We start from the raw sequence: 24,840 nt of genomic DNA, 5'->3' as shown, positions 1-24,840 counted from the left end.
GTCAGACACTAAAAAACAAAGGTAGAAAATTAGCAGAGGCTTCAGGCAACGGCCAAAGTAAGGAAATGCACTTCAGGGTACATATTACAAGAGCAGAACATGAGCAAACTGGCTAGACAAATAAAACTAAATTCCATTTATTTGGGGTTTGCAAATGCAGAAAACACAAGTAAGCAGAGTATGTAGGGCAGTGGAGAAACAAGGAAGAGGCCCACCTCTGATACACAGCAAGGCTAGGCTCCCACAGAGCTTCCGGGCCCCTGATGGGGAAATGTCATTGCATAGAAAACAGATAAGAAATGGTCAGAGGAAAGGCAGGGACAAAACATTAAGAAATTTGACCAGTGGTGAAAGAACTAGCTTACTGTCTTTGCAGAAAAGAATAATATGGCATTTACCCAACGAATCCATCACTTGATGCCTTCTTCAGCAAGGCATAAGAAAAGGAAGACTACAGGACAAGGTATAAAGAATCCGGAGTCCAATCTCACTCTCCAACTGTGCTCATTCCACAGGAAGATAGCTTTGGTGGGTGCATACTGCCAAGCTGTGGGAGCCATTCTAACAGCCATGTTTTCACAGCTAACACTTGATCAGAAAAATGAGAAAAAATTCTACCCAACCGTGTTCTCTACCCTTTTTCTGCCCTCAATACCGCTGAGGCATCTGGTACACTCCCATTAGCAATGGTAACTCCTGCTGACAACCAGTCTAAAAAGGCTGAGGCAAGGGGACAGGTGGCAGAGAGAGGGATGCAAAGGACAGAAGGAAAGCAAAAGTGAAAGGAAGAAAGGAGAAAAGACCAAAAAAGAAAAAGAAAGAGAATGAAAGGGAAGGGAACAGAGAAGGTGGTATCCAGCATAAAACAGAAAGCAAAATAATGGCAAAAACAAAAACAAAACAAAGAAATCTTTCCTTCAATCTGCTCTAAAACCCCTGACATTCCTTCCAGTCCACCTAAAGTTCCAAATATGGCATTTGTTTCAGTTTGCTGCTTTTCATTTGCTTGGCAGCAATGACCTACTCAGACAGCATAAACCCAGCACCACGTCACATAAAGGAAAACAGCAGTAAACTATGTTAGCAGTATCAACAAACATCAGTATAACTTTTTGTTCCAAAGTATATCTCAGATGGAAAAAATGAGGTTTATCACCACTCAGTGTACAGTCCACAGAAGGCAATCATGCCAAATTACTCTTCTAAGTAGCATTTCCATCCCTAATTTAGTTAACCAGCAAGTCTTTCGTGCTGGAGGGAATAAATGGAAATGTCATTCCTTAGAAAACAGGTAAGAAATGGTCAGAGGAAAGGCAGGGACAAAACATTAAGAAATTCGACCAGTGGTGAAAGAACTGGCTTAGTGTCTTTGCAGAAAAGAATAATATGGCATTTACCCAACCAATCCATCACTTGATTCCTTCCTCAGCAAGGCATAAGAAAAGTAAGACTACACGACAAGGTATAAAGAATTATTTGGGTTCAAGTTCCACCTTTTACAGTAACTAATCTATCTTAGTCTCAATTTCTTCCCCTTTTAAATAAAGATGATGCCAACACTCAATCAATCCATCTCATACACTGCAGTGTGGAACAAGAGAATAACAAAGCCCACTGTAAAGTATTATACAAATGAAAAGATTATTATGATGTGTCCCTCAAACTTCATACAAAGTTCCAGGCCTATTACTTCCCCCTAAATCTTCCAAATTAGGACAAAGTCACAGAACTTCTCAATAACCAGCCTTCCAAATAGTTTGAGGGGACAATGAAATGATATAAGGGTTGTTCATGAAATCAGCACATCTCTGATACCTTTTTGCATATAAGGAAGCTTTTCCATTACAGAATAAAGGAACAGACTGTGTGTCAATTTATAGGAATTGACCAATTTTGAGCTATGAGGGTCACATGTTTTTTTGTTTTTTGTTTTTTAATTTTTCAGTAGAGACGGGGTTTCACCATGTTAGCTAGGATGGTCTCGATCTCCTCACTTCGTGATCCGCCCACCTCAGCCTCCCAAAGTGCTGGGATTACAGGCGTGAGCTACTGCGCCCAACCTATGAGGGCCACTTTTACAGTCTATTTCTAACACACACTTCATGTACCAGTCCCTCACTTCTCTATTATCAATTTTCCTTGTCATTTCAAACAGAAGATGTTCTACTGTTTCAAGTATCCGGTTTAAAAAGTTCAACACTCCCCAAATGGTACCTGTTCTAACAACTTCAAGGGGGAGTACAACAGTCAAGAAAGTGACTATGGAGCCATTTTCCAAATTTTCTGAAGTAAGCCCATCTTATTTTTGTGATTAGTGGGGGTGGGGGAAGTCAATTTTCCCACCTTAAAGCCATTTGGTTCTCATTTACTCTCAAAGTCACAGATTTAATGTTTTTGTCATCTCACTCCCTCAGCCTTAACTCAGGGGGTGAAAACACACCCTTTATTCCAGTCAAAAGATGCCCAGGCTGTGAAAGCAGATGGTGAAAGTTTCTTGTGACCAATGATGACTTCTCCAACCACTCCTGAGCCCCTGGCCAGCTCTCTCCATAAACAGGAGACTGCACCAGCCCTTCAGCTAGATTCTAATTTCAACTCCATGCCAGCAGAGTGGAACCAGGCAAACCTAATTGTCACCTATTCTTGCATACTCACTGACACCCCTTCTCCCTTCCCTGCTTAGTCTTCTCTTCCTGATTCTGTTATGTTAGTTTGTGTTTGTTTATAAAAGCCAGATAGCCCAAAGAGTACCAGTTTGCAAGACATCAGGTGTTAATGTTCAGCTGAATGTCAATTCCTCACTTTTATACTCTTAGACGTGAATAATTTTGCTGTAGAGAAATCTGTCTTGTATTCTGGAATATACACACAAAGTTGAGGGCTTTGTGTCTTTAAAACCAAATACACATAATACCCTTAGACAGACAAATCATATTATGCAATACAAGATTTCAACATTCCGGCACATTGCCAGGGCTTAATGGCCAGTCAGACGCTAAGTAAGGAAATGGGTTTGCATTAAACCTACAAATAAGTCAACAATCAATAGTTCAGTATTACAGTAAAAATTTGATGTGCCCTTTAAATTGCTTCTAGCATCATGCTTCTAACTCAAGTTCAGCTTCAGAAGCAAAACAAAACAAAGATGATCAAGCAAGAAGCTGAACACAACCTATTTTCACAAGCACAAAGCTTTGGCATTTTGAAACTAAAAGGTGCTCCAGGATTTCACAGAAATCCTTTACAGTGTACCTGTAGGGCAGCAAACCTGAAAAATAATAGGCTGAGCTTTAGACAGTAAATTAAACTGACAGCTCAGCAAGCAGAAAACTATGGCAAAAAAAGCAAGCACCTGGAGATAAATGGATGAAGCAGGTTTGGTCTTTCTGCAAAACTGAATGCCCCTCAACCACCACCTCCCAACACTCCGTAAGAGTTCACATCAGGGTTGAGAAAGTATGCTCCAGCTTCTCCCTCAATCAATGTTATTTTACTACTAAGCTTGTGTAAATAAGAGCTATGCCTACCACATCCATTCAAAAGATACTTTTCTCCGGCACTGTGGGCTTTCTATTCTTTATTTTGCTCTAAATGAATGATCAATTATACTTCTATTTTATACTTTCACTAACTTTCCTCCTTCTAATACATCCTCAAAAACTTCCCTCCTTCACTAAAACAGTCTTAGTCTGCAAATGCAATTTAAATCCTAGGCAGCTAAGAGCACAGTATTGGACTCAAATCAATAGACTGGAGCTCTGGTCTGGCATATCTAGCCTCTGTAAGCCTCATCGGTGACATGGGGTTAACAATAAGTATCCACCTCAGAGGGTTGCTGGGAAGATTCAATGAGCAAGCCTAGGAAGTGCTTAGCACACGTCTGAACATAATAAATGCTCAATAAACCTTGGCTTTGCTTCCCTGATGTTAGCTGGGGTAAGACAAAAGTCAATTTTTTTTTTTTTTTTTTTTTTTGAGACAGAGTCTTGCTCTGTCCCCCAGACTGGAGTGCACTGGGGCAATCTCGGCTCATCGAAAGCTCTACCTCCCGGGTTCACACCATTCTCCTGCCTCAGCCTCCAGAGTAGCTGGGACTATAGGCACCTGCCACCACACCAGGCTAATTTTTTGTATTTTTTAGTAGAGACAGGGTTTCACCATGTTAGCCAGGATGGTCTCAATCTCCTGACCTCGTGATCCACCCGCCTTGGCCTCCAAAGTGCTGGGATTACAGGCGTTAGCCCCCACACCTGGCCAAAAAAAAAATTTTTTTTTTTGAGACAGAGTTTTGCTTTTGTCACCCAGGCTGGAGTGCAATGGCACGATCTTGGTTCACCACAACCTCCGCCTCCCGGGTTCAAGCAATTCTCCTGCCTCAGCCTCCCAAGTAGCTGGGATTACAGGCATGCACCACCACGCCCAGCTAATTTTGTATTTTTAGTAGAGATGGGGTTTCTCCATGTTGGTCAGGCTGGTCTCAAACTCCCGACCTCAGGTGATCCACCCACCTCAGCCTCCCAAAGTGCTGGGATTACAGGCGTGAGCCACTGCGTCCAGCCAAAAGACAAGAACTTAATGTGTCTCTGGTACTACGTTTCCCTGCAACGGTGAGAAACAGGGAAGGAAGAAGGAAGGAGAAAAAAACACAACTATTTAAACTTGTGGTACTCAAAATATGGTCAAAGGAGCATCGGTCCACAAATGGTTTGCTCCCAGTCTGCAGCAGATAAGTGCAAAAACTGACAATAAGGATTTATAGATTTTTACAGCAAACTGAGTAATTTTATAGCTATCAAATCCAATTTTAAAAAGGGCTTGTATTTTGCATGTCTTTTTTTCCTAGTAATTCATTTTTGTTATATTTTATAAAAGTATCTCTCAGTCTGAGATAAAGTGAAGAAAAAAACTGGTTTGAGAAGCATTGATTCAGTAAAAGCACCTTTTGAATGAACAACACCCACCACTATATTCATTCAATGCTAAGACATCTGGGGCAGTTTAGGACCTCATTACAGAATTAAATGATCCTGTAAATGCCCATAAACTTTCAAGGGTCTGCCAGGCCCTGCTCATTTAGAGACTGGTCCTCCTGTTGAGAAAGATTGATGTGCACTGTGAAAGTGAGAGAACCTACTAGAAGAGAGAAAACTCCCAGGGAATATCACACTAGTGTATTTTGGTACCTTGAGCAAATCAGAGATACCATATAACCTTCCATGGCTGTTTCTACCTGTCCCTAAGATAGCAACAGCATTTTAAAATAGACTATTTTTTTAAAAGAAAAGGGAGGAGTGGAGGAAACTCTCCCCCATATCCTTTTGTTCATCCCATTCAAAGAAATAAACCAAATTAGTCAGTAATTTTTAAAAATCAGCAAGTAAATCCACACTCCCACTTACATTCTGCTGACCTAACCCTCCCTCCCTTTTGTTTTATAAATTAAACAAATAGTCTAGTCTTCATTGCAAATATGTCTTATAAGACAAGGGTTCTTTCTGAATAATTTCTTGGCAGCTGTGTCACGCCCAGCCCTGCTCAGCAGATTCTGCTGCAGTGCTTCAAGTGCTGCAGCTTTCTGGAAAGCACAGGCAGGATTTTGCTGATGGCTTCTCAGCCTCACAGCCACTCCACAGTGAGAGGCAAGGACTGGCCCTTCTGTCCTCCAGGATAATTAAAGTGGTGCGTGCACCACTGCCGATCTTGTGATCGCTGCAGACCAGCAGCTGTCAGAATCAAGGGCCTTAGCCCCAGCATGGCTGTCAGCAACCTGGGCTTGGGGAACACATACAGCCTCTCCATATCTGAAGTGCAAGATGGAAGCTGAGCATCTGTGAAATGGAAAGATGCTTTAAAAGAAAGCGATACACACTGGTTCTTAGAGCACTGCAGCACAAGAAAATTCTAAGTCTAGGTCTTGTCAGTAGGGGATGCTGCCCATCTTACCTCCCAGCTTCTTTTCCTGGTCCCTACCAAACAAACAAATGAAAAGCAGTAAAGCCAAGGGTCTCCCCTCTATGTAATCCCCTCTCTCGGTTCCATCGCAGATCATGGATTTTTAGTGAGACACTACCAACCTGGGCCCCAAAGTTTTGTAACTGAGAAGCCTCAGTTTGCCAACTGCCACATCAGGCTGCACGCCTGCACAGCTTTGGATCGAACATTCCAAAAACAGAAATAAGAGATCACAAGGTGCTGTGGCAAGCTGATCAAAGTGGCACACTGGGTAAAGGGCTGCCATCTGAGAACAACAGACTGGTCTACAGTAAAACATTCAATATTTGACAAGGCTTTAACCACCATTTAAATCACAACCACTCCAGTATCAAATAGTTCAGCAGATAAAAAGACATGCCCATTTCTGGTTCCTGCAACCGAGCAATTTATAGATGCCAGACTGAAGACGTCAATCTATGTTTCTCATCTCCAGAGTGCTGGGGCATCAGTGGTATCGGCAGGTTAAGAGACACCTGGTGAAGGAGGGAGGGGACGACTCAACTCCAGTTCAAAGGCACCAGAGCCTGGCCAATATCTGAAGTCTTCTATTAAAATGTTAAATATTTCAGCCACGGGGCTTGTTCCAAAATACTCTTAGAGAACCATTCCAACTTCTTTCTTCTTTAAGTTGGTAATTGATATTCTCTTGCTCACTACAGGATATAAGAAACCTCCTAGAAGACAAAAAAGCCTGTCATTTCCTGCTCATTCAGAATGCATTCAGCATCCATTTACTTGCTTCTTCTGAAAGCCTTGCATTCAGGAGTAAGTGTGAATGGATAAATAAAAAGGGTGAAATCTTATATCCCTGGCTCACATAAAAGCAGTTTTTCACATTTTCCCCAACCCATTTTTATTCCAAAGTTACTATTTTTAATTCCATTCACAGAATACTTTAATGTAATTGCATACTTTGCCACCAGACCACAATGCCTACCTTTTCCCTTATCATGGACAGGCAGAAAAATTAAATCATTTCAATTTCTTACCACTGTGATCAGCATTAGGCTACCTAATTATAAACACGAAACAGGATGGCACATTAGCCTGCCTCTGTGAATACATTATTTTTTTTTACAGGTTTACTGGTTTTTACCAGCTCCAAGATTTATACTGGGTCAGGGTTTAATGACAAGGAACAGCAAATAAACGTTTATTAAGTAGGTGTGATGTAGACACCACTGTGTTCACATAGGGGACAAAGCTTGGCACCACTTATTGTCCCTCAACCAGAACAGGGCACAGTAAGATGTAATGTCTTTTCTACATGCAATTCAGTCACTACACCCAAATCTTGGCCTAAAATGTACCTGGTGTTCCAGGAAAGGATTTCTCTTCAACTAACAGACTTTGGATCTGGTGATAATCAGATTCATCACTCCTACTGAGCCCAGGAGCATTAACTATAGGTTGTTTTAAGTCCAGGATGGGCAGCTGTCATAAGCTGAGAAAGAGCAAGATTCAAATATCCATTAAATCCCTCTAAAAACTCAAAAGAAAGGGTATCATGAACATCCTGTTCATTCTCTTAGGGACAAGAGGAATATAACAAAGGAGATCAATAAATGCAAATGCTTAACTGAAAGCCTTCACACCATTAGATTCCACGGAATAGTCTCTTATATTTTTATATTATGTGAAAATATTTAGACAGCAAAGTCTTATTCCTTCAGGGTCCACAGTCCATCAGTTCAAAATCATCCAATTTGGGCTAGATCACCATTTTGTGCAGAAGAGCCTACTCAGGCATATTAAGAGCAGAAACAAGATGGAAGATAGGGATGTTCTGCCTACTTAAACCATTTCTCAGAATTGTTACACGAATTATCAGTATGCAAACAGACGCAACTCTTAAGAACTTCATCTCTTCCTTAGATTTGCTAAAGCAGGTCTGGTAATAATACTTTTCCTTGGTAAACATGCTTAGCAGTTTCAGTTTCAGAAACAGATGAAAATGACAACTGCATTTCTTTCAGTCTTAGAATTAAGATACTGTTTACCCATTCAGACTGTACTTTCCCTTAACTGATTCAAGCTAAGGAAATTTTACTGTACTTTTTCTTCAATATTAATATTTTGCCAGTAATTCCTGAAGAGCTATTTGCATACTAATCATTCCAGGCAAATCTGACCCTCTTTCCAACAAACTGCCACAGTATTTCTGCAACCTGTTCCCAACCAACAACTTGCCAGTACTACGAACACCCAATTAGTGAGCAACTACTTTTCCTCTTTGCTGTTATACATAGCTGCATTTAAGGAGCAGAAGACAGAAAACTAAAAGACTATAAAAATAATTCAGGTGATAAGGGGTTACAACACTATTGATTCATTTTTTAATTTTATTTATTTTTTGAGACACAGTCTCTCTCTGTCGGCCAGGCTGGAGTGCTGTGGTGCCATCTCAGCTCACCACAACCTCCACCTCTTGGGTTCAAGTGATTCTCCTGTCTTAACCTCCTGAGTAGCGGGATTACAGGCGTGCGCCAACATGTCCGGCTAATTTTTGTATTTTTAGTAGAGACAGGTTTCACCATGTTGACCAAGCTGATCTTGAACTTCTAACCTCAAGTGATCTGCCTGCTTCGGCCTCCCAAAGTGTTGGGATTACAGGTGTGGGCCACCGCATCCGGCCATTGATTCATTTTTATACTTAACAAAACCATTTAGTTTCTTCTTACTATTTAAAAGACAAACTAAAAGTGGTTTGAATATATTCTACATTTCCAAGGACAGGAAAAGGAAGAAAATAATGAATATATTATAGATACAATGTGGCAAGCAAAACAAGTTTTTAACAGTCAATTATTATCACACCTTTAGTCTTACATATGATAGTTCAGTTTCCCTAACTCTAATTTTTTTATGGTTATTTTATCCTGTTTATCATTTCTTTTCCTCTTTACTCATATAGGACAGATCTCCATCTGGAGATTTAGGCAGATTATAAAGGCCTTCAGAACAGAGTCTTTTTTTTTTTTCTTTTGGGTAGAAGGGGCTGAATTTTCACTTAACTGATTAGAATTGGCGGCTAAGTCAATTCCAACATAATCTAGATTTCTATTTACTTTGTAAGGGAACATGCAGAAAGTTTTGTCTTTTCCTAAGCAGGGAAGCCAATATACTATATTTGGAGGCTGTGGGGAAAACAGGTCTATTAAGACTGCAGAAGAGGTGACATCTAAGGAAAGCCTTAGGGTCTTAGACTGAAATTAGGGCTTGGATGTTCCAGGATAAGTGAAGGCAGTGAGCAAAGATATAAGTTATAAAAGAAAAAAGAATGGGTTGGGCATTTACATATATATATATACACACACACACACACACACACAAGCAGGTCCTTCTACCTTGGAAAAATGCCAAAATTTAATCCTATCTATACTTACCTTAAAAACTACATATTTAATACTTTAAGAAGTAGAGAGTTTCTAGTTGAAAAAATGTCTCTAGATAAATCTCTCAAACACATTACAGACTGTTAACATGTTTAGAAAGAATAACTACTATTAAATTCTGAAATCAGACGTAAGTAGTCACCCTCATTTCCCAAAGACTCAAAGGAGAATGAGGAGGATGACATGAGAAACTTAGTTGGGACCTGCAGTACTGAACGACTAGCAATGGATATCTTATCCCAATACTGCCCATGGATATGAAATGGAGTTAGATTTGAAGATGTTTCATTCTTTACAGTAACAGTTTTAAAATTTCTGGCACTATAAGTACAGTGGGTTGAAGTGTGTGTCCCACAAAAAGATATGTCCAAGTCCCAACCTCTGGTCCTTGTAAATGTGACCTTACTTGGAAATAGGGCCTTTGCAAAACATAATTAAGGATCTCAAGAAGAGATTATCCTGGATTTAGGGTGAGTCCTAAATCCAATGACTGGTGTCCTTATATGACATGAAATGTAGACCTGACACGCACAAGGAAGAACCCTGTGAAGATGGAGGAAGAGACTGAAGTTATGCTGCCATAAGCCAAGGAATGTCAGGAGCCAACCAGAAGCCAGAAGAGGAAGGAGTCTCCCCTAGAGCCTATGGAGAGTGTGTGGTGCTGCCAATACCTTGATTTCAAAGTTCAAGATTCCAGAACCGTGACAGAATAAACTTCTGTTGTTTTAGGCCACCAAGTTTGCAGTACTTTGTTACAGCATCCCTAGGAATTTAATATAGTAAGTTTGGCAATTATTTATTATTGCTCTGCAATGGTCTAATGCCATTAAAAATATTTTTAATTGTTAGGGATACATCATATTTATTCATGTTGTACATGTGATACTTTGATACAAGCATACAATGTGTAATGATCAAATCGGCAATCAGGACACCCTTCACCTCAACTGTTTATCATTTCTTTGTGTTAGAAACATTCCAATTCCACTCTTAGTTATTTTGAAAGTCTAATGCCATTTAAAAATATTATAGCCTAATGCTGGGAAACTGCAGCTCCCATTTTCATGGCCAACTCAGGCTATTTCTGCACAGACTTCTTGAAATATACATGCAATCTAGTGAAAAAACCCAGAATATAACTGAACTATGTAAATTTGCACTTTATTATTATATAATACACATATCCATGATACATTAGGTCTGTTCAGATCACAGTAAAGATGTGCAATATGCCCTCAATATTTTTTTCTCCAAAGACAGAAGTGAGCAAGTGGATATCTGTGAGAGGACGCATACTCCCAAGCACCACAAAGTCATTTAGAACAGATCCAGAACAGCTGTTTTAGTAGCATGTCCTGTTATCACTCTTCACCTCTATTACACAAATGTAGGCCTTCTTTATGACCATTTCCAAAAAATAAAATCAATAAACATTAAAAAAATTCTACTAGTATCATCCCTACATATATTTAAGTGGCGTTTCTTTAATATACTACCTTTGCTGGTCACAGCAATTTTTTTAAAATGCATTCACAATGCACGCAAACATTATTGATTATGACAAAGAACAAAATGGTAACAAAAAAAACCCATATTAATTTCAAGCTCCATTAGAAGCAGAAGGAAATATAATCAATGTTTACCAAATAGAAAAGGACAATGCATACATGGCAAAATGCCTTTAAGCTTATAAGTAATGCAAACAATGGATAGTACAAAGTCCTGGACAGTATTTGTCAAAGAATGCATCAGCATTTCCTTTTTATGAACAGTACTTTAAGTGGCTTATAAATTGACATAATAATTTCCCTCTGACTGATAGCACATGGAATTAGGGTGCATTCTCACCTCAAAAAAAATGCATTGATTGAAAAACAAAAGTTCAATTACAAAAGTCCATCAGATTTATGGTATGTGAATTATATCTCATTTAAGCAATTAAAATAAATGAAAAAAAAGTCCATCAAATAGTATATCTGGCTTTTCTAAAGACAAATCACTGAAAATGTCCAAGTTTATTCTTCTTGGATAACCAACACATTATGAGAAGAATTAAGAGGAGGATCACTCCATGCCAGGAGTGCAAGCTGGCTTGGCTCTTATGCTTGGTTACTAAACAAGAAGTCAGGGAAGGATATGTGTATAGGAAGTTTAAGCACAGGTCAACTGAGCCACACAATACAACTTAAAACCTCCAATCCCTATTGATAAAACGGAGTTCCCCCAGATCAGGCCAAAGCTAAATTTTCTCCTTTAAGCCTTTGCTGGCAAGAAGATGAAGTCAACAGAGAACTTATTTCAAAACTAGTAAGCCTTAAACTTTTACTTCAGGTCTAGATGATCGATTCCTAATTAATCAAAAGTTATCTTGGACTGACCATTTTGCATTTTTGAAGCTATTCTGGAACAGCACAACGAAGAGGTGAGTTGTTTTTTGGTTTTTTTTTGGTTTTTTTTGAGACAGGGTCTTGCTCTGTCACCCAGACTTGAGTACAGTGGTGCACACAGGAGGGACTCACTGCAGCCTCAACCTCAACCTCCTGGACTCAAGTGATGTTCCTGCCTCAGCCTCCCCCTGTAGCTGGGACTACAGGCATGCGCCACCATGCCCCGATAATTTTTTATCTTTGTAGAGACAGAGTGACATAGTTTGAATACATGTCCCTGCCAAATCTCATGTTGAACTGTAATCCCCAATGTTGGGGGTGGGGCCTGGTGGGAGGTGACTGGATCATGGGAGCAGATTTCTCATGAATGGTTTAATACCATCCTCTTGGTGCTGTCCTCATGACAGTGAGTTCTTATGAGATCTGGTGTTTGAAAGTGGCACCGGCCCCTGCCCCCAACTCTTTCTAGCTCCTGCTTTCACCATGTGACGTGCAAGCTCCCACTTTGCCTTTTGAAATGAGTAAAAGCTCCCTGAGGCCTCCCCAGAAGCAGATGCTGGTTTTATGCTTCTTGTACAGCCTGCAGAACCATGAGCCAACTGAACCTCTTTCTTTATATATTACCCAGTCTCAGGTATGTCTTTATAGCAATGCAAGGATGGCCAAATACAGGGGGTATCACTATGTCGCCCAGGCTGGTCTTGAACTCCTAGGCTCAAGCAATCCTCCCACCTCAGCCTCCTACCATGCTGGGATTAGAGGCATGAGCTACTGTGCCTGGGCAAGAGGTGAACTTTTGAAATGGAAGCATCCTTAATCTCAAAGTTCAGAGACTTCCCAGCGGTACAGGACCAAAGCTCTGATGCGCTCATTCCAAATTAAGAAATTCTCTTTGATGTAACTAAGCATATATTATTAGAAAACCATCTAATGGCAGTGTTGAAGGAGGGTATTCTTCCATTAAGTAGAAGGTTAGATGAAATGATCATTATGACTCAATGCATGTACAAACCTGTCAATACCTTAAGGTAAAAAAATGGAGTTTCACATCACTGGAAATGCATGAAGTGCATCACAAAATGCTGTTGAGTATTCAAAATACCTACTCCAAGAATATCAAAGAAAATGTAAAAAACACTTTGTTTTTCAAACAAACAATTTCTCTGGTATTTTCAACATTAGAAACAAAAACCCTTTCAGCAGGTGCCATTTCTCTCCACATTATTAGGGATGCTCCCAAAATATATGGTGATTATTCATCCCTGTTATATGTATTTGTTAACAGAGAGCCTCAAGCAGTTGTACGGGGGAGGGGCACTAAAACTTAAAAAAAAAGTTTAAAAAGTATACATGCCATTTTAAGATTACATGGAAATGAGAAGGCAACTGTAAGTTGACAGGCAAAAATGATTTAGCATATAAAACTGGAAAAACTGGATTTTCATACTTTGGGAACATAGCAGCAATAGGAAAAATATCTATAGTTCTTCAACTCTCAACTCAAAGTAGTTTTAGGTTTCTGAATTCAAATAAATGCAGTAGAAATGTGGCCATTAGATGGACTAAAATGGTTCTTAGGAAGGTTACTAGGGTAGAGAGTATTAATTCAAATTGAGCCCAAATAATATTGCCCATTTCTACTAGAATTTGCCTCTGCAGGAGGCATCCTCTCATTTTCAGGTAAATCAATGATAAAAAAATAAAATGGTACCCCACTGTCCCTTCACTCTAATGCAAATGCAGTGTTCCAATTCCTCAAAAACTAAATAGACCGTGAGTTTTTTCCTTAACAATTTTATGTCAGTTTCTGATTAGATTAAAACAGCTATCAATTGCTTGTGGCATGTTTGGTTAAATGAGACTGGAGTGTTCTATTAGACTACTTCCTGGTGCCACTAATGCAGCCAAACACTTCTTGGAAATCACTGAGTAGGTTTCAGTAAATAGTACTCTAAGTTTTCCCCAGCTTTTTGCCAACCAATACAAGCAAGATGTAAAAAAGAAATGTGGAAGACGAATAGTAAAATTATTTGAGATCTAGCAAAGAAAGTGAAAGAAACTTGTGACTAATGTCTCTGAGCCTTGGATTAAGCCCAAGGAAGGAAGAGAAATCTGTTCTCCTAATTATAATAATCTAAAAAGTGCAGGTTGGAATTGCTTTTTTAATTCAGCCACACAGAGAGCTCTGAAAATAACCCAATGTTTTCCACTATACCTCCAAAGCTGAATCTACTGTTCTCTTAATATCTGAGGAAGAAGAAAATTAACAAAGAAAACTGAAATTCCTCAATCTGCTGGTTAAAGAAGGGCCAGGGTCTTCAGCCCGGGTTATATGCTCTGGGTTCCACCTGCACTTGGCAGCCCTTACCTGAATGTCAGTGTCCTTCACAGGCTCAAGAGGCTCAAAGGTGGTGGCTGCACTCAGACTCTCCAATCGCTGGGAGATGTGGGATATGTCAAGTCCCCGAGATCCAAGGAGAACTGACCTATGTGAAGATATAGAATAGGGAGATATAAGTAAGGGGAAAAGTAGGATTAGGACATCTAATATGCTTCATCAAATACTGGACAGTATTTTTAATTCAAAACTTCCTATATACTGTCCAGACACTTTTACATAGTTGTTTTATATCTTTCCATAGAGAACACCTGGAATAAGAGCCATAACACTGTACTGTGTAGTAACAGATTCAAGTTCTAAGCATGCCTGAATTTGAGAGCCTTGTCTAGAATAAAACGATACTACTACCATAGACTAGACTGCTCCAAACATGTCATAGTAAAGAAACCCATGAGGTACATGCTATCATTCATCCCCATTTTATGGATGAGAGAACTAAGGTACAAAGAGGACAGCCAGCTTGCCCAAAGTCACAGAGTCAGGAAGTGGCAGAGGCAGGTCATCTAGTTCTGCGGCACAACCCTTTTTTTTTTTTTTTTTTTTTTTTCTGACAGTCTCACTCTGTCGTCCAGACTGGATTGCAGTGGCACGATCTCGGCTCACTGCAACCTCCGCCTCCCAGGTTCATGTGATTCTCCTGCCTCAGCCTCCCGGGTTGTACAGCACAACTCTTAACCACCATTCTACACTTACAGCCTCCGTAGATGGATATAGTGAACTACAACATTGTAGACGTTTCAGGAGTAACCTAGTATAAACGTCATTCATGAGCTAAGGAAACTAAAGGTTCAAGGTGACCAATGATTTGCCCAGGGGCAATCAAACCAGAATTCAAGGCCAGTTCTCCACGGCTTCCCTTCAAAAGCCAAACGCCATGTTCAGCACATCTGCAGGTTCCCTCTCTGCTGCCCAGTCTAATAATATAGGAGGCTGTTATCTGATCAGTAAATGCGTTTGAAGAGAAATGGGATAATATAGCCATCTTTATTTCTACTCATCTGGGGCAATGTAACAATGCAAGGGTAGTTTTTTTAAAGAAAAGGTTGCACTAATATCTAGAACACTCTCTGGAAAAAAGAAACTTAGGGGAACTCAATACACTCTACTCTACTGTACTCTACTGTACTCTACTCTGGAAAAAAGAAACTTAGGGGAACTCAATACACTCTACTCTACCTCCACTCCACTCCACTCCACTCCACTTAGGGGAACTCAATACACTCTACTCTACCTCCACTCCACTCCACTCCACTCTACTCCACTCCACTCCACTTAGGGGAACTCAATACACTCTACTCTACCTCCACTCCACTCCACTCCTCAATACACTCTACTCTACCTCCACTCTACCTCCACTCCACTCCACTTAGGGGAACTCAATACACTCTACTCTACCTCCACGCCACTCCACTCCTCAATACACTCTACTCTACCTCCACTCTACCTCCACTCCACTCCACTCCACCCGACTCCCTCCACTCCTCCTCCACTCCTCCACTCCTCCACTCCTCCACTCCTACTCCTACTCCTACTCCTAACTCCTACTCCTAACTCCTACTCCTACTCTACTCTACTCTACTCTATTCTATTCTATTCTATTCTATTTTCAGACAGGGTCTTGCTCTGTTGCCCAGGCTGGTCTCAAACTCCTGGCCAAGCGATCCTCCTGCCTCAGCTTCCAAAAGTGCTGGGATTACAGGCGGGAACCACCACATCCAGCCCATTAATTTGTAGACTGTTTTTGGATTATAAATTAGTATCAAAAACTCTCACTGATAACATTTGTGTTCACTTTGTGTAACTTAGTAGTCAGAGAATTTGGCAGCACATGTAACCCTAACACCTACACGTATAACACCTAAAAGTTTCAATCCTGAACTAACAGACTTATTGGAGAAGAGAAAGGATTTCGCATATGCAGTTCTAATCCAATAAATACTACAGCAACAGATTACATTTACCCAGAGGTTCCTTCCTATAGATTTTTGTCTCTTCCACATCAACTATGATGCCATCCCCGGGGCTTTCCCTCTAGGTTGCCATATCTTGCCTCTTTCCTCTAATAATCCTAAATAGTTAACTCTCTAAAAGAGTGGGTCTCCCTTCTCAAAAGAAGACATTTATGCAGCCAACAAACATATGAAAAAAAGCTCAATATCACTGATTATTAGAGAAATGCAAATCAAAACCACAATGAGATACCATCTCACGCCAATCAGAATGGCAATTATTAAAAAGTCAGGAAACAATGGATGTTGGCAAGGCTGTGGAGAAATAGGAATGCTTTTACACTGTTGGTGGGAGTGTAAATTAATTCAACCATTGTGGAAGACAGTGTAGCAATTCCTCAGGGATCTAGAAACAGAAATACCATTGACCCAGCAATCCCATTACTGAGTATATACCCAAAGGATTATAACTCATTCTACTATAAAGACACATGCACATGTATGTTTACTACAGCACTATTTACAATAGCAAAGACTTGGAACCAACCCAAATGCCCATCAATGATAGACTGGTTAAAGAAAATGTGGCACATATACACCATGGAATACTGTGCAGCCATCAAAAAGAATGAGTTCATGTCCTTTGCAGGGAGCTGGATGAAGCTGGAAGCCATCATTCTCAGCAAACTAACACAGGAACACAAAACCAAACACTGCATGTTCTCACTCATAAGTGCGAATTGAACAGAGAACACACGGACACAGGGAGGGGAACAACACACATCGGAGCCTGTCGGGGGTGGGGGGCAAGGAGAGAGAGAGAGCATTAGGACAAATACCTAATGCATGCAGGCCTTAAAACCTAGATGACAGGTTGTAAGTGTGGCAAACCACCACGGCACATGTACATCTATATAACAAACCTGGACATTCTGCTTATGTATCCCAGAACTTAAAGCAAAATTTTTTAAAACTCAAAAAAAAAAAAGAGTGGGTCTCAACCCTGGCTGCACATTAGAATCACCTAGCTTCAGGAGTAACCTAGTCTAAACTTTCCTCTCAACAACTGTGATTAGTTGTGATTAATATTGGACTCAAACTCCTGGGCTCAAGAGATCCTCCTGTCTCCACCTCCCAAGTAGCAGGAACTAAAGATGCTTGCCGCTGCACCCAGCTTTACAATTTATCATTTAAAGTATACAATTTGGTTATTTATTTACTTATTTATTTTGAGACAGAGTCTCGCTCTGTTGCCCAGGATGGAGTGCAGTGGTGCAATCTCAGCTCTCTGCAACCTCCAGCTCCCAGGTTCAAGCAATTCTTGTGCCTCGGCCTCTCAAGTAGCTGGGACTACAGGTGCACACCACCACACTCAGCTAATTTTTGTATTTTTACTAGAGACAGGGTTTCTCCATGTTGGCCAAGCTGGGCTTGAACTTGAGGCTCAAGTGATCCACCCACCTTAGCCTCCCAAAGTGCTGGGATTACAGGCATGAGCAACCATACCTGGCCTACAATTCAGTGATTTTTATGTATTCATAAAATTGTACAACCATCACTACAATCAATTTTAGAATATTTTCATCACCCCAAAAAGCAACCCCTGACCAATAGGTGGTGATTCCCCATTTCCCCCCAAACCTCCCCCATCCCCTGGCAACTACTAATCTACTTTCTGTCTCTATAAATTTGCCTATTCTGGACATTGCTCATAAATGCAGTCACACAATATACAGTCTTTTAACTGGCTTCTTTCATTTAACATAATGCTTTCAAGGTTCATTCGTGTTGAAACATGTATTAGTACTTCACTCCTTTTTATTGCCAAATAGTATTCTACTACATGGACATACCACATTTTATGTATCCATTCATCAGTGGATGGGCATTTGGATTATTTCCACTTTTGGCTATTATTTTTAAAAGTTGCCATGAACATTCCTTCACAAGTTTTTGTGTGAGTATACATTTCCATTTCTCTTAGGTATATACCTATGAGTGGAATTGCTGGGTCATATAAACCCTATGCTTAATCTTTTAGGAAATGCCAGACTGTTTTCCAAAGCAACTATACCATTTTACATTCCCACCAGCAAGGTATAAAGATTCCAATTTTTCCCACATCCTCGTCAACACTTGTTACTATCTTTTTGATTACAGCCATTGTAGTGGCCCACTTGTTTAAAGCTATTATAGAAAAAAATTAAAAACACAAAATTTTGGGAGCCTCTGAATAGCTACCAGAGAATGTAGAGAAATGTCTGGATATCCAGGCAGAAGTCGGCTACAGGGGCAGAGCCCTCATGGAGAATCTACTAAGCAGTGTGGAGGGGAAATGTGGGGTTGCAGCCCCCACAAAGAGTCCACACTGGGGCACTGCCTAGTGGAGTTGTGAGAAAAAAGCCACCATCCTCCAGAACTCAGAATGGTAGACCCACTGACGGCTTGCACCATGTGCCTAGAAAAGCCACAGGCACTCAACACTAGCCCATGAAAGCAGCCAAGGGGGCTGTACCCTGCAGAGCCAAAGAAGCATAGACGCCCAAGGTCTTGGGAGCCTACCCGTTGCATCAATGTGCTTGAATGTGAGACATGGAGTCAAAGAAAATTATTTTGGAGCTTTAAAATTTAATGACAGCCTTTCTGGGTTTTGGACTTGCATGGGGTCTGTAGCCCCTTTGTTTTGGCCAATTTCTCCCTTTTGGAATGGGAACATTTGCCCAATGCCTGTACCCCCATTGTATCTTGGAGGTAACTAACTTGTTTTTGGTCTTACAGGCTCATAGGCAAAGAGACGTGCCTTGTCCCAGATGAGACTTTGGACTTGGACTTTTGAGTTAATGCTAGAATGAGTTAAGACATCGGGGGTCTGTTTGGAAGCCATGACTGTGCTTTGAAATGTGACAAGGACATGACATTTGGGAGGGGCTAGGTGTGGAATGATATGGTTTGGCTCTGTGTCCCCACCCAAATCTCATGTCGAACTGTAATCCTCAACATTGGAGGGGGTACCCAGTGGGAGATGACTGCACCATAGGGGCAGACTTCCCCTTTGCTGTTTTCATGACAGTGAGTTCCGATAAGATTTGGTTGTTTAAGAGTATGTAGCACTTTCCCCTTCACCCTCTATCCTGCTCCACCATGTGAAGATGTGCCAGTTTCCCCTTCACCTTCTGCCATGATTGTAAGTTTCCTAAGACCTCCCCAGCCAGGCTTCCTGTACACTCTGTGAAAATGTGAATCAATTAAACCTCTTTTCTTCATTAAAAAAATTAAAATAGTAAACCTCCTTATACCCATCACCCAGCCCCAACAATTTGCATGTCGTAGCCAACCCTGTTTCATCTACATCCCTACCTATCTTTCTCTATCAACAAATATGCTTATTTGTTATATCCAAGATATTGCCTAATTTTTTCACAACTTTTAAAGTTGTGTTTGTTTAAATGAAATCCAAATAAAGTCTCTACTTGTGGATGATTAATATGCCTCCTAAATCTCTTTTCATCAACAGGTTGCCCCTCCATCTCATTTTTTTCTCATAATCTTTGTTGAAGATTCCGGATTATTTATCTTGCAAAGCAGTGTTACTCAAGCCTTAAATGTACATGTGATGAGAAAGGTACAGACCAGAAAAAAAAAGTGCATATGAATCACCTGGAAAGCTTGTTAAAAATGTAGATTCTGATTTAATAGGTCTGGGATGGAGCCTGAGAATTTCCATTACTAAAAAGCTCATGGTTGATGCTGATGCTGTTGATCCATTGACTACACTCAAAGTAGCAAGGCTACAGTTTCCCACAGAAAATGTTTTACTGACGGAATCCCCATGATATCATTTAACATGCTCCTTTGTCCTCTGTATTTCCTGCAAATTCAAAGTTCCAAGGGTTTGATTAGATTGAGGTGCCACTATTTTTATGGCTAGATTACTATGTACTTTTCATCAAGAGGTATTTAATATCTGGTTATCTCTATCTGAAATATTTGCAGTCTTGATGATGATTGCTTAGATCCATTTACTCCTCAGTAGTTGCAAAATGGTGGTATCCTAATTCCATCTTTATTAGCTGGAATACTTCCATTCCAAGAAACTCTAAAATCAACTATGTAATTACCCTGAATAATGAGTTGGTTCTCTAGTATTCTCCAAAGGCGATCAATGAGTTTTGTTTTAGTATATAAACTCATAAATTTTAAACATATTTGATATGTTTCAATCCAATGCAGTTATTATCCTAATTGATGATCAAATAATCTCATCTTTGGCCAGTAGAAGCCTCTTCAACTTGGTTTCTGGGTCCTTCTGCCAAGACTGTCCTAGCATCATTTGTTGAAAAGACTGTTCTTTTCACAATGAACGGTCTAGGTACCCTTGTTGAAAATCAGCTGATCACAGACACATGGGTTTATTTATCTGGATTAATAATTCCATTCCATCAATCTACATGTCTATCCTTATGCCAGTACCATAGTCTTAATTACTGTGACTCTGTAGTAATTTCTGAAGTTGCAAGTGTGATTCTTCCAACTTTCTTCTGCTTTTTAAAGACTGTTTTGGCTATTCTACGTCTCTTGTATCTCTATATGGATTTTAGAATCAACTTGTCACTTTCTGCAAAAAATCCCAGCTGGGATTTTGATAGAGACTGTGTTGAATCTGCAGACCAATTTAGGGAGTATTAATATCTTACTATTAAGTCTTCTGATCCATGAACATGGGATGTCTTTCACCTGCTTTCTTATACAAATGATAGAGTACTAAACACTTTTCTCTACCCTGCATTTTTTACTTAATAATATGCCCTGGAATCACTCCATGTTACTGTATATTCTCATTCCTTTGTACTACTGAAGAGTACTCTACTACATAGACATACAACATTATTCCACTAGTCACCTACTGATGGACATTTGTTTGTTTTCAATTTTTGCTATTACACATAATGCTGTAATGAATATCCCTGTGCACAGGGTCTTCTTGTGTGTGTTTTTTACCAGTATATCTTTGGGACAAAACCCTAGAAGTGGAATTGCTGGGTCAATTTTGCTAGCTATGTCTAAATTTTGTCCCATGGTGCTGTACTCTATCAGAGACAAATAAGAATGTATCCAGTGCCAAAATAATTTTAATGTATACCAGGATTTTGAGAACTTCAGAATTTAAAAATTAGCTACTAGACATGAAGTCCTTGCCCATGCCTATGTCCTGAATGGTACTGCCTAGGTTTTCTTCTAGGGTTTTCATGGTTTTAGGTCTAACATGTAAGTCTTTAATCCATCTTGAATTAATTTTTGTATAAGGTGTAAGGAAGGGATCCAGTTTCAGCTTTCTACATATGGCTAGCCAGTTTTCCCAGCGCCATTTATTAAATAGGGAATCCTTTCCCCATTGCTTGTTTTTCTCAGGTTTGTCAAAGATCAGATGGTTGCAGATATGCGGCATTATTTCTGAGGGCTCTGTTCTGTTCCATTGATCTATATCTCTGTTTTGGTACCAGTACCATGCTATTTTGGTTACTGTAGCCTTGTAGTATAGTTTGAAGTCAGGTAGCATGATGCCTCCGGCTTTGTTCTTTTGGCTTAGGATTGACTTGGCGATGCGGGCTCTTTTTTGGTTCCATATGAACTTTAAAGTAGTTTTTTCCAATTCTGTGAAGAAAGTCATTGGTAGCTTGATGGGGATGGCATTGAATCTATAAATTACCTTTGGCAGTATGGCCATTTTCACAATATTGATTCCTCCTACCCATGAGCATGGAATGTTCTTCCATTTGTTTGTATCCTCTTTTATTTCATTGAGCAGTGGTTTGTAGTTCTCCTTGAAGAGGTCCTTCACATCCCTTGTAAGTTGGATTCCTAGGTATTTTATTCTCTTTGAAGCAATTGTGTATGGGAGTTCACTCATGATTTGGCTCTCTGTTTGTCTGTTATTGGTGTATAAGAATGCTTGTGATTTTTGTACATTGATTTTGTATCCTGAGACTTTGCTGAAGTTGCTTATCAGCTTAAGGAGATTTTGGGCTGAGACAATGGGGTTTTCTAGATATACAATCATGTCATCTGCAAACAGGGACAAAAAGCAATGGCAACAAAAGCCAAAATTGACAAATGGGATCTAATTAAACTAAAGAGCTTCTGCACAGCAAAAGAAACTACCATCAGAATGAACAGGCAACCTACAAAATGGGAGAAAATTTTTACAACCTACTCATCTGACAAAGGGCTAATATCCAGAATCTACAATGAACTCAAACAAATTTACAAGAAAAAAACAAACAACCCCATCAAAAAGTGGGCAAAGGATATGAACAGACACTTCACAAAAGAAGACATTTATGCAGCCAAAAAACACATGAAAAAATGCTCATCATCACTGGCCATCAGAGAAATGCAAACAAAAACCACAATGAGATACCATCTCACACCAGTTAGAATCACCATCATTGAAAAGTCAGGAAACAACAGGTGCTGGAAAGGATGTGGAGAAATAGGAACACTTTTACACTGTTGGTGGGACTGTAAACTAGTTCAACCATTGTGGAAGTCAGTGTAGCGATTCCTCAGGGATCTAGAACCAGAAATACCATTTGACCCAGCCATCCCATTACTGGGTATATACCCAAAGGATTATAAATCATGCTGCTATAAAGACACACGCACACGTATGTTTATTGCAGCACTATTCACAATAGCAAAGACTTGGAACCAACCCAAATGTCCAACAACGACAGACTGGATTAAGAAAATGTGGCACGTATACACCATGGAATACTATGCAGCCATAAAAAATGATGAGTTCATGTCCTTTGTAGGGACATGGATGAAACTGGAAACCATCATTCTCAGCAAACTATCGCAAGGACAAAAAACCAAATACCGCATGTTCTCACTCATAGGTGGGAACTGAACAATGAGAACACATGGACACAGGAAGGGGAACATCACACTCCGGGGACTGTTGTGGGGTGGGGGGAGGGGGGAGGGATAGCATTAGGAGATATACCTAATGCTAAATGACGAGTTAATGGGTGCAGCACACCAACATGGCACATGTATACATATGTAACAAACCTGCACATTGTGCACATGTACCCTAAAACTTAAAGTATAATAAATAAAAAAGAATTAGCTACTAGAATTGTTAGAAAAGAAAGGTCATTTAAGTGGTTGACACCTGTAGAAACTGTTCAGAGTGTGGCTTATGCAGTGTATGGCTTATACGATGCATATGCAGGGAGAGAAAGGACTGATGAAGGAGACAGGGAATCTAGGGTAGGGACGGCTTTATAAATAAAGCCTGTACTAGAAACTTTCAGTCTGTAAGGGCGGAAAAATCCTTAGAAGGTTCCCTGCCTTCTACCTGCTTCAATTCCCAAAAGCCAGGCAGTCCCGCATGAGCAGTCATGGAAGCTGGAGTCTCCTTCCAGTTCCAGGTGAGTAGAAGGACAAAGACTGTTCCCAGCATACATGGGAAGCATATAAAATGTCAGGAGGCCTGGGTTCAGGTCTCATCTGTCACTTACTGAAAATATTGGATACATCACCTTTCTAAGCCTCAGTTTCTTCCTCTGTTGAATGTGGGGGAAAATGCCTTCCCTACCTCTCAGGCACTGCAGACCAGTCAGGAGAGTGCCTGTGACAATCCTTCAGAAACTGAAAAGTACCATACAAATATGAGGAATTCTTACTAAGTTGGATTTGAAATTCTGGCTTGGCCACTCATTATTTGACTTTCCTCAAGTTTAAAACACAGATAACACTTTCACAGGGTTATTTTAAAAAGAAATTATATAATGCGTGTAAAGTGTGTGGCACAGCGCCTGACAAACAGTAAGAGCTTAAACAACAGCTTATAGTATTATCACAAGGAGAGTTATAATTTGCTGTTAAACTTTAGGGCAATAAATGTTTATATATGCTTTGCGTGATCTTGGAGAAGTATGTGAAAAAATAAGCAAATTAATAACATTGGTTATGTTGGATGACAAAGTTAGGGAGAAAGAGTGACTATTGGCTTTTTCTTTATACACCTCTAGCTTGCCTGATTTCAGAATTTGAATGGAAAAATCTAGCGCGGTGTCTTTGATGAGAAAAGAGGGATATGCAATTGATGATGGGCACCTTCCAACCTCCTGGGCTCAAGCAATCCTCCTACCTCAGCCTCCCGAGTAGCTGGGACTACAGGTGCGTGTCACCATGCCTAGCTAATTTTTTGTAAATGGGTTTTGCCATGTTGTCCAGGCTGGTCTTGAACTCCTGAGTTCAAGCGATTCACCTGCCTCAGCCTCCCAAAGTGCTGGGGTCACAGGCATGAGCCACGGCACCCAGCTCAATATTCCGTTTCAGTTGATCAATGTGCACATGGGTATTCATTCATTTTATTATTTATACCAGGAGTCAGCAAACTTTTTCTGTAAACAGCAGATAGTAAACATTTCAGGCTTTGCAGAGCACATGATCTCTGTCAAAACTACTCAACTCTCATACAGTAGCACAAAAGCAGCACAGACAATAAAGTTCCAATAAAATTTTAAGGCTGCATGTGGCTCATGGGCTGTAAACCCCGATTTACATTTTTATATATGTTAAGCATACTCTTCTTTATGTGTGAAAAAATTTAACAATTGTAAAAGATCAAACACACATATTAAAAAAAGCTATCAAAGCTATTCTCTAAAACAAAATATTCAACACAGTGTATTTGGACAAAT

General features: G+C 40.0%; 1 protein-coding gene across 4 annotated transcripts in view; it reads right to left on the bottom strand.

The window, feature by feature from the left end:
• The window catches only part of NUP93 (nucleoporin 93), a 118,855-nt gene that overhangs the window by 74,888 nt on the left and 19,127 nt on the right, over positions 1-24,840 (bottom strand). For all 4 annotated transcript variants that reach the window (XM_054453032.2, XM_063655170.1, XM_063655171.1 and 1 more), the window contains exon 3: positions 14,145-14,262. In XM_054453032.2, the coding sequence (XP_054309007.1) occupies positions 14,145-14,262 (118 nt within the window). The remainder of the gene's footprint in view (positions 1-14,144; positions 14,263-24,840) is intronic.

This window comes from Pongo pygmaeus, chromosome 18 (assembly GCF_028885625.2).
Source record: "Pongo pygmaeus isolate AG05252 chromosome 18, NHGRI_mPonPyg2-v2.0_pri, whole genome shotgun sequence".
In the NCBI taxonomy this organism is placed as follows: domain Eukaryota; kingdom Metazoa; phylum Chordata; class Mammalia; order Primates; family Hominidae; genus Pongo; species Pongo pygmaeus.
This window is presented reverse-complemented; position numbering and strand designations above follow the sequence as displayed.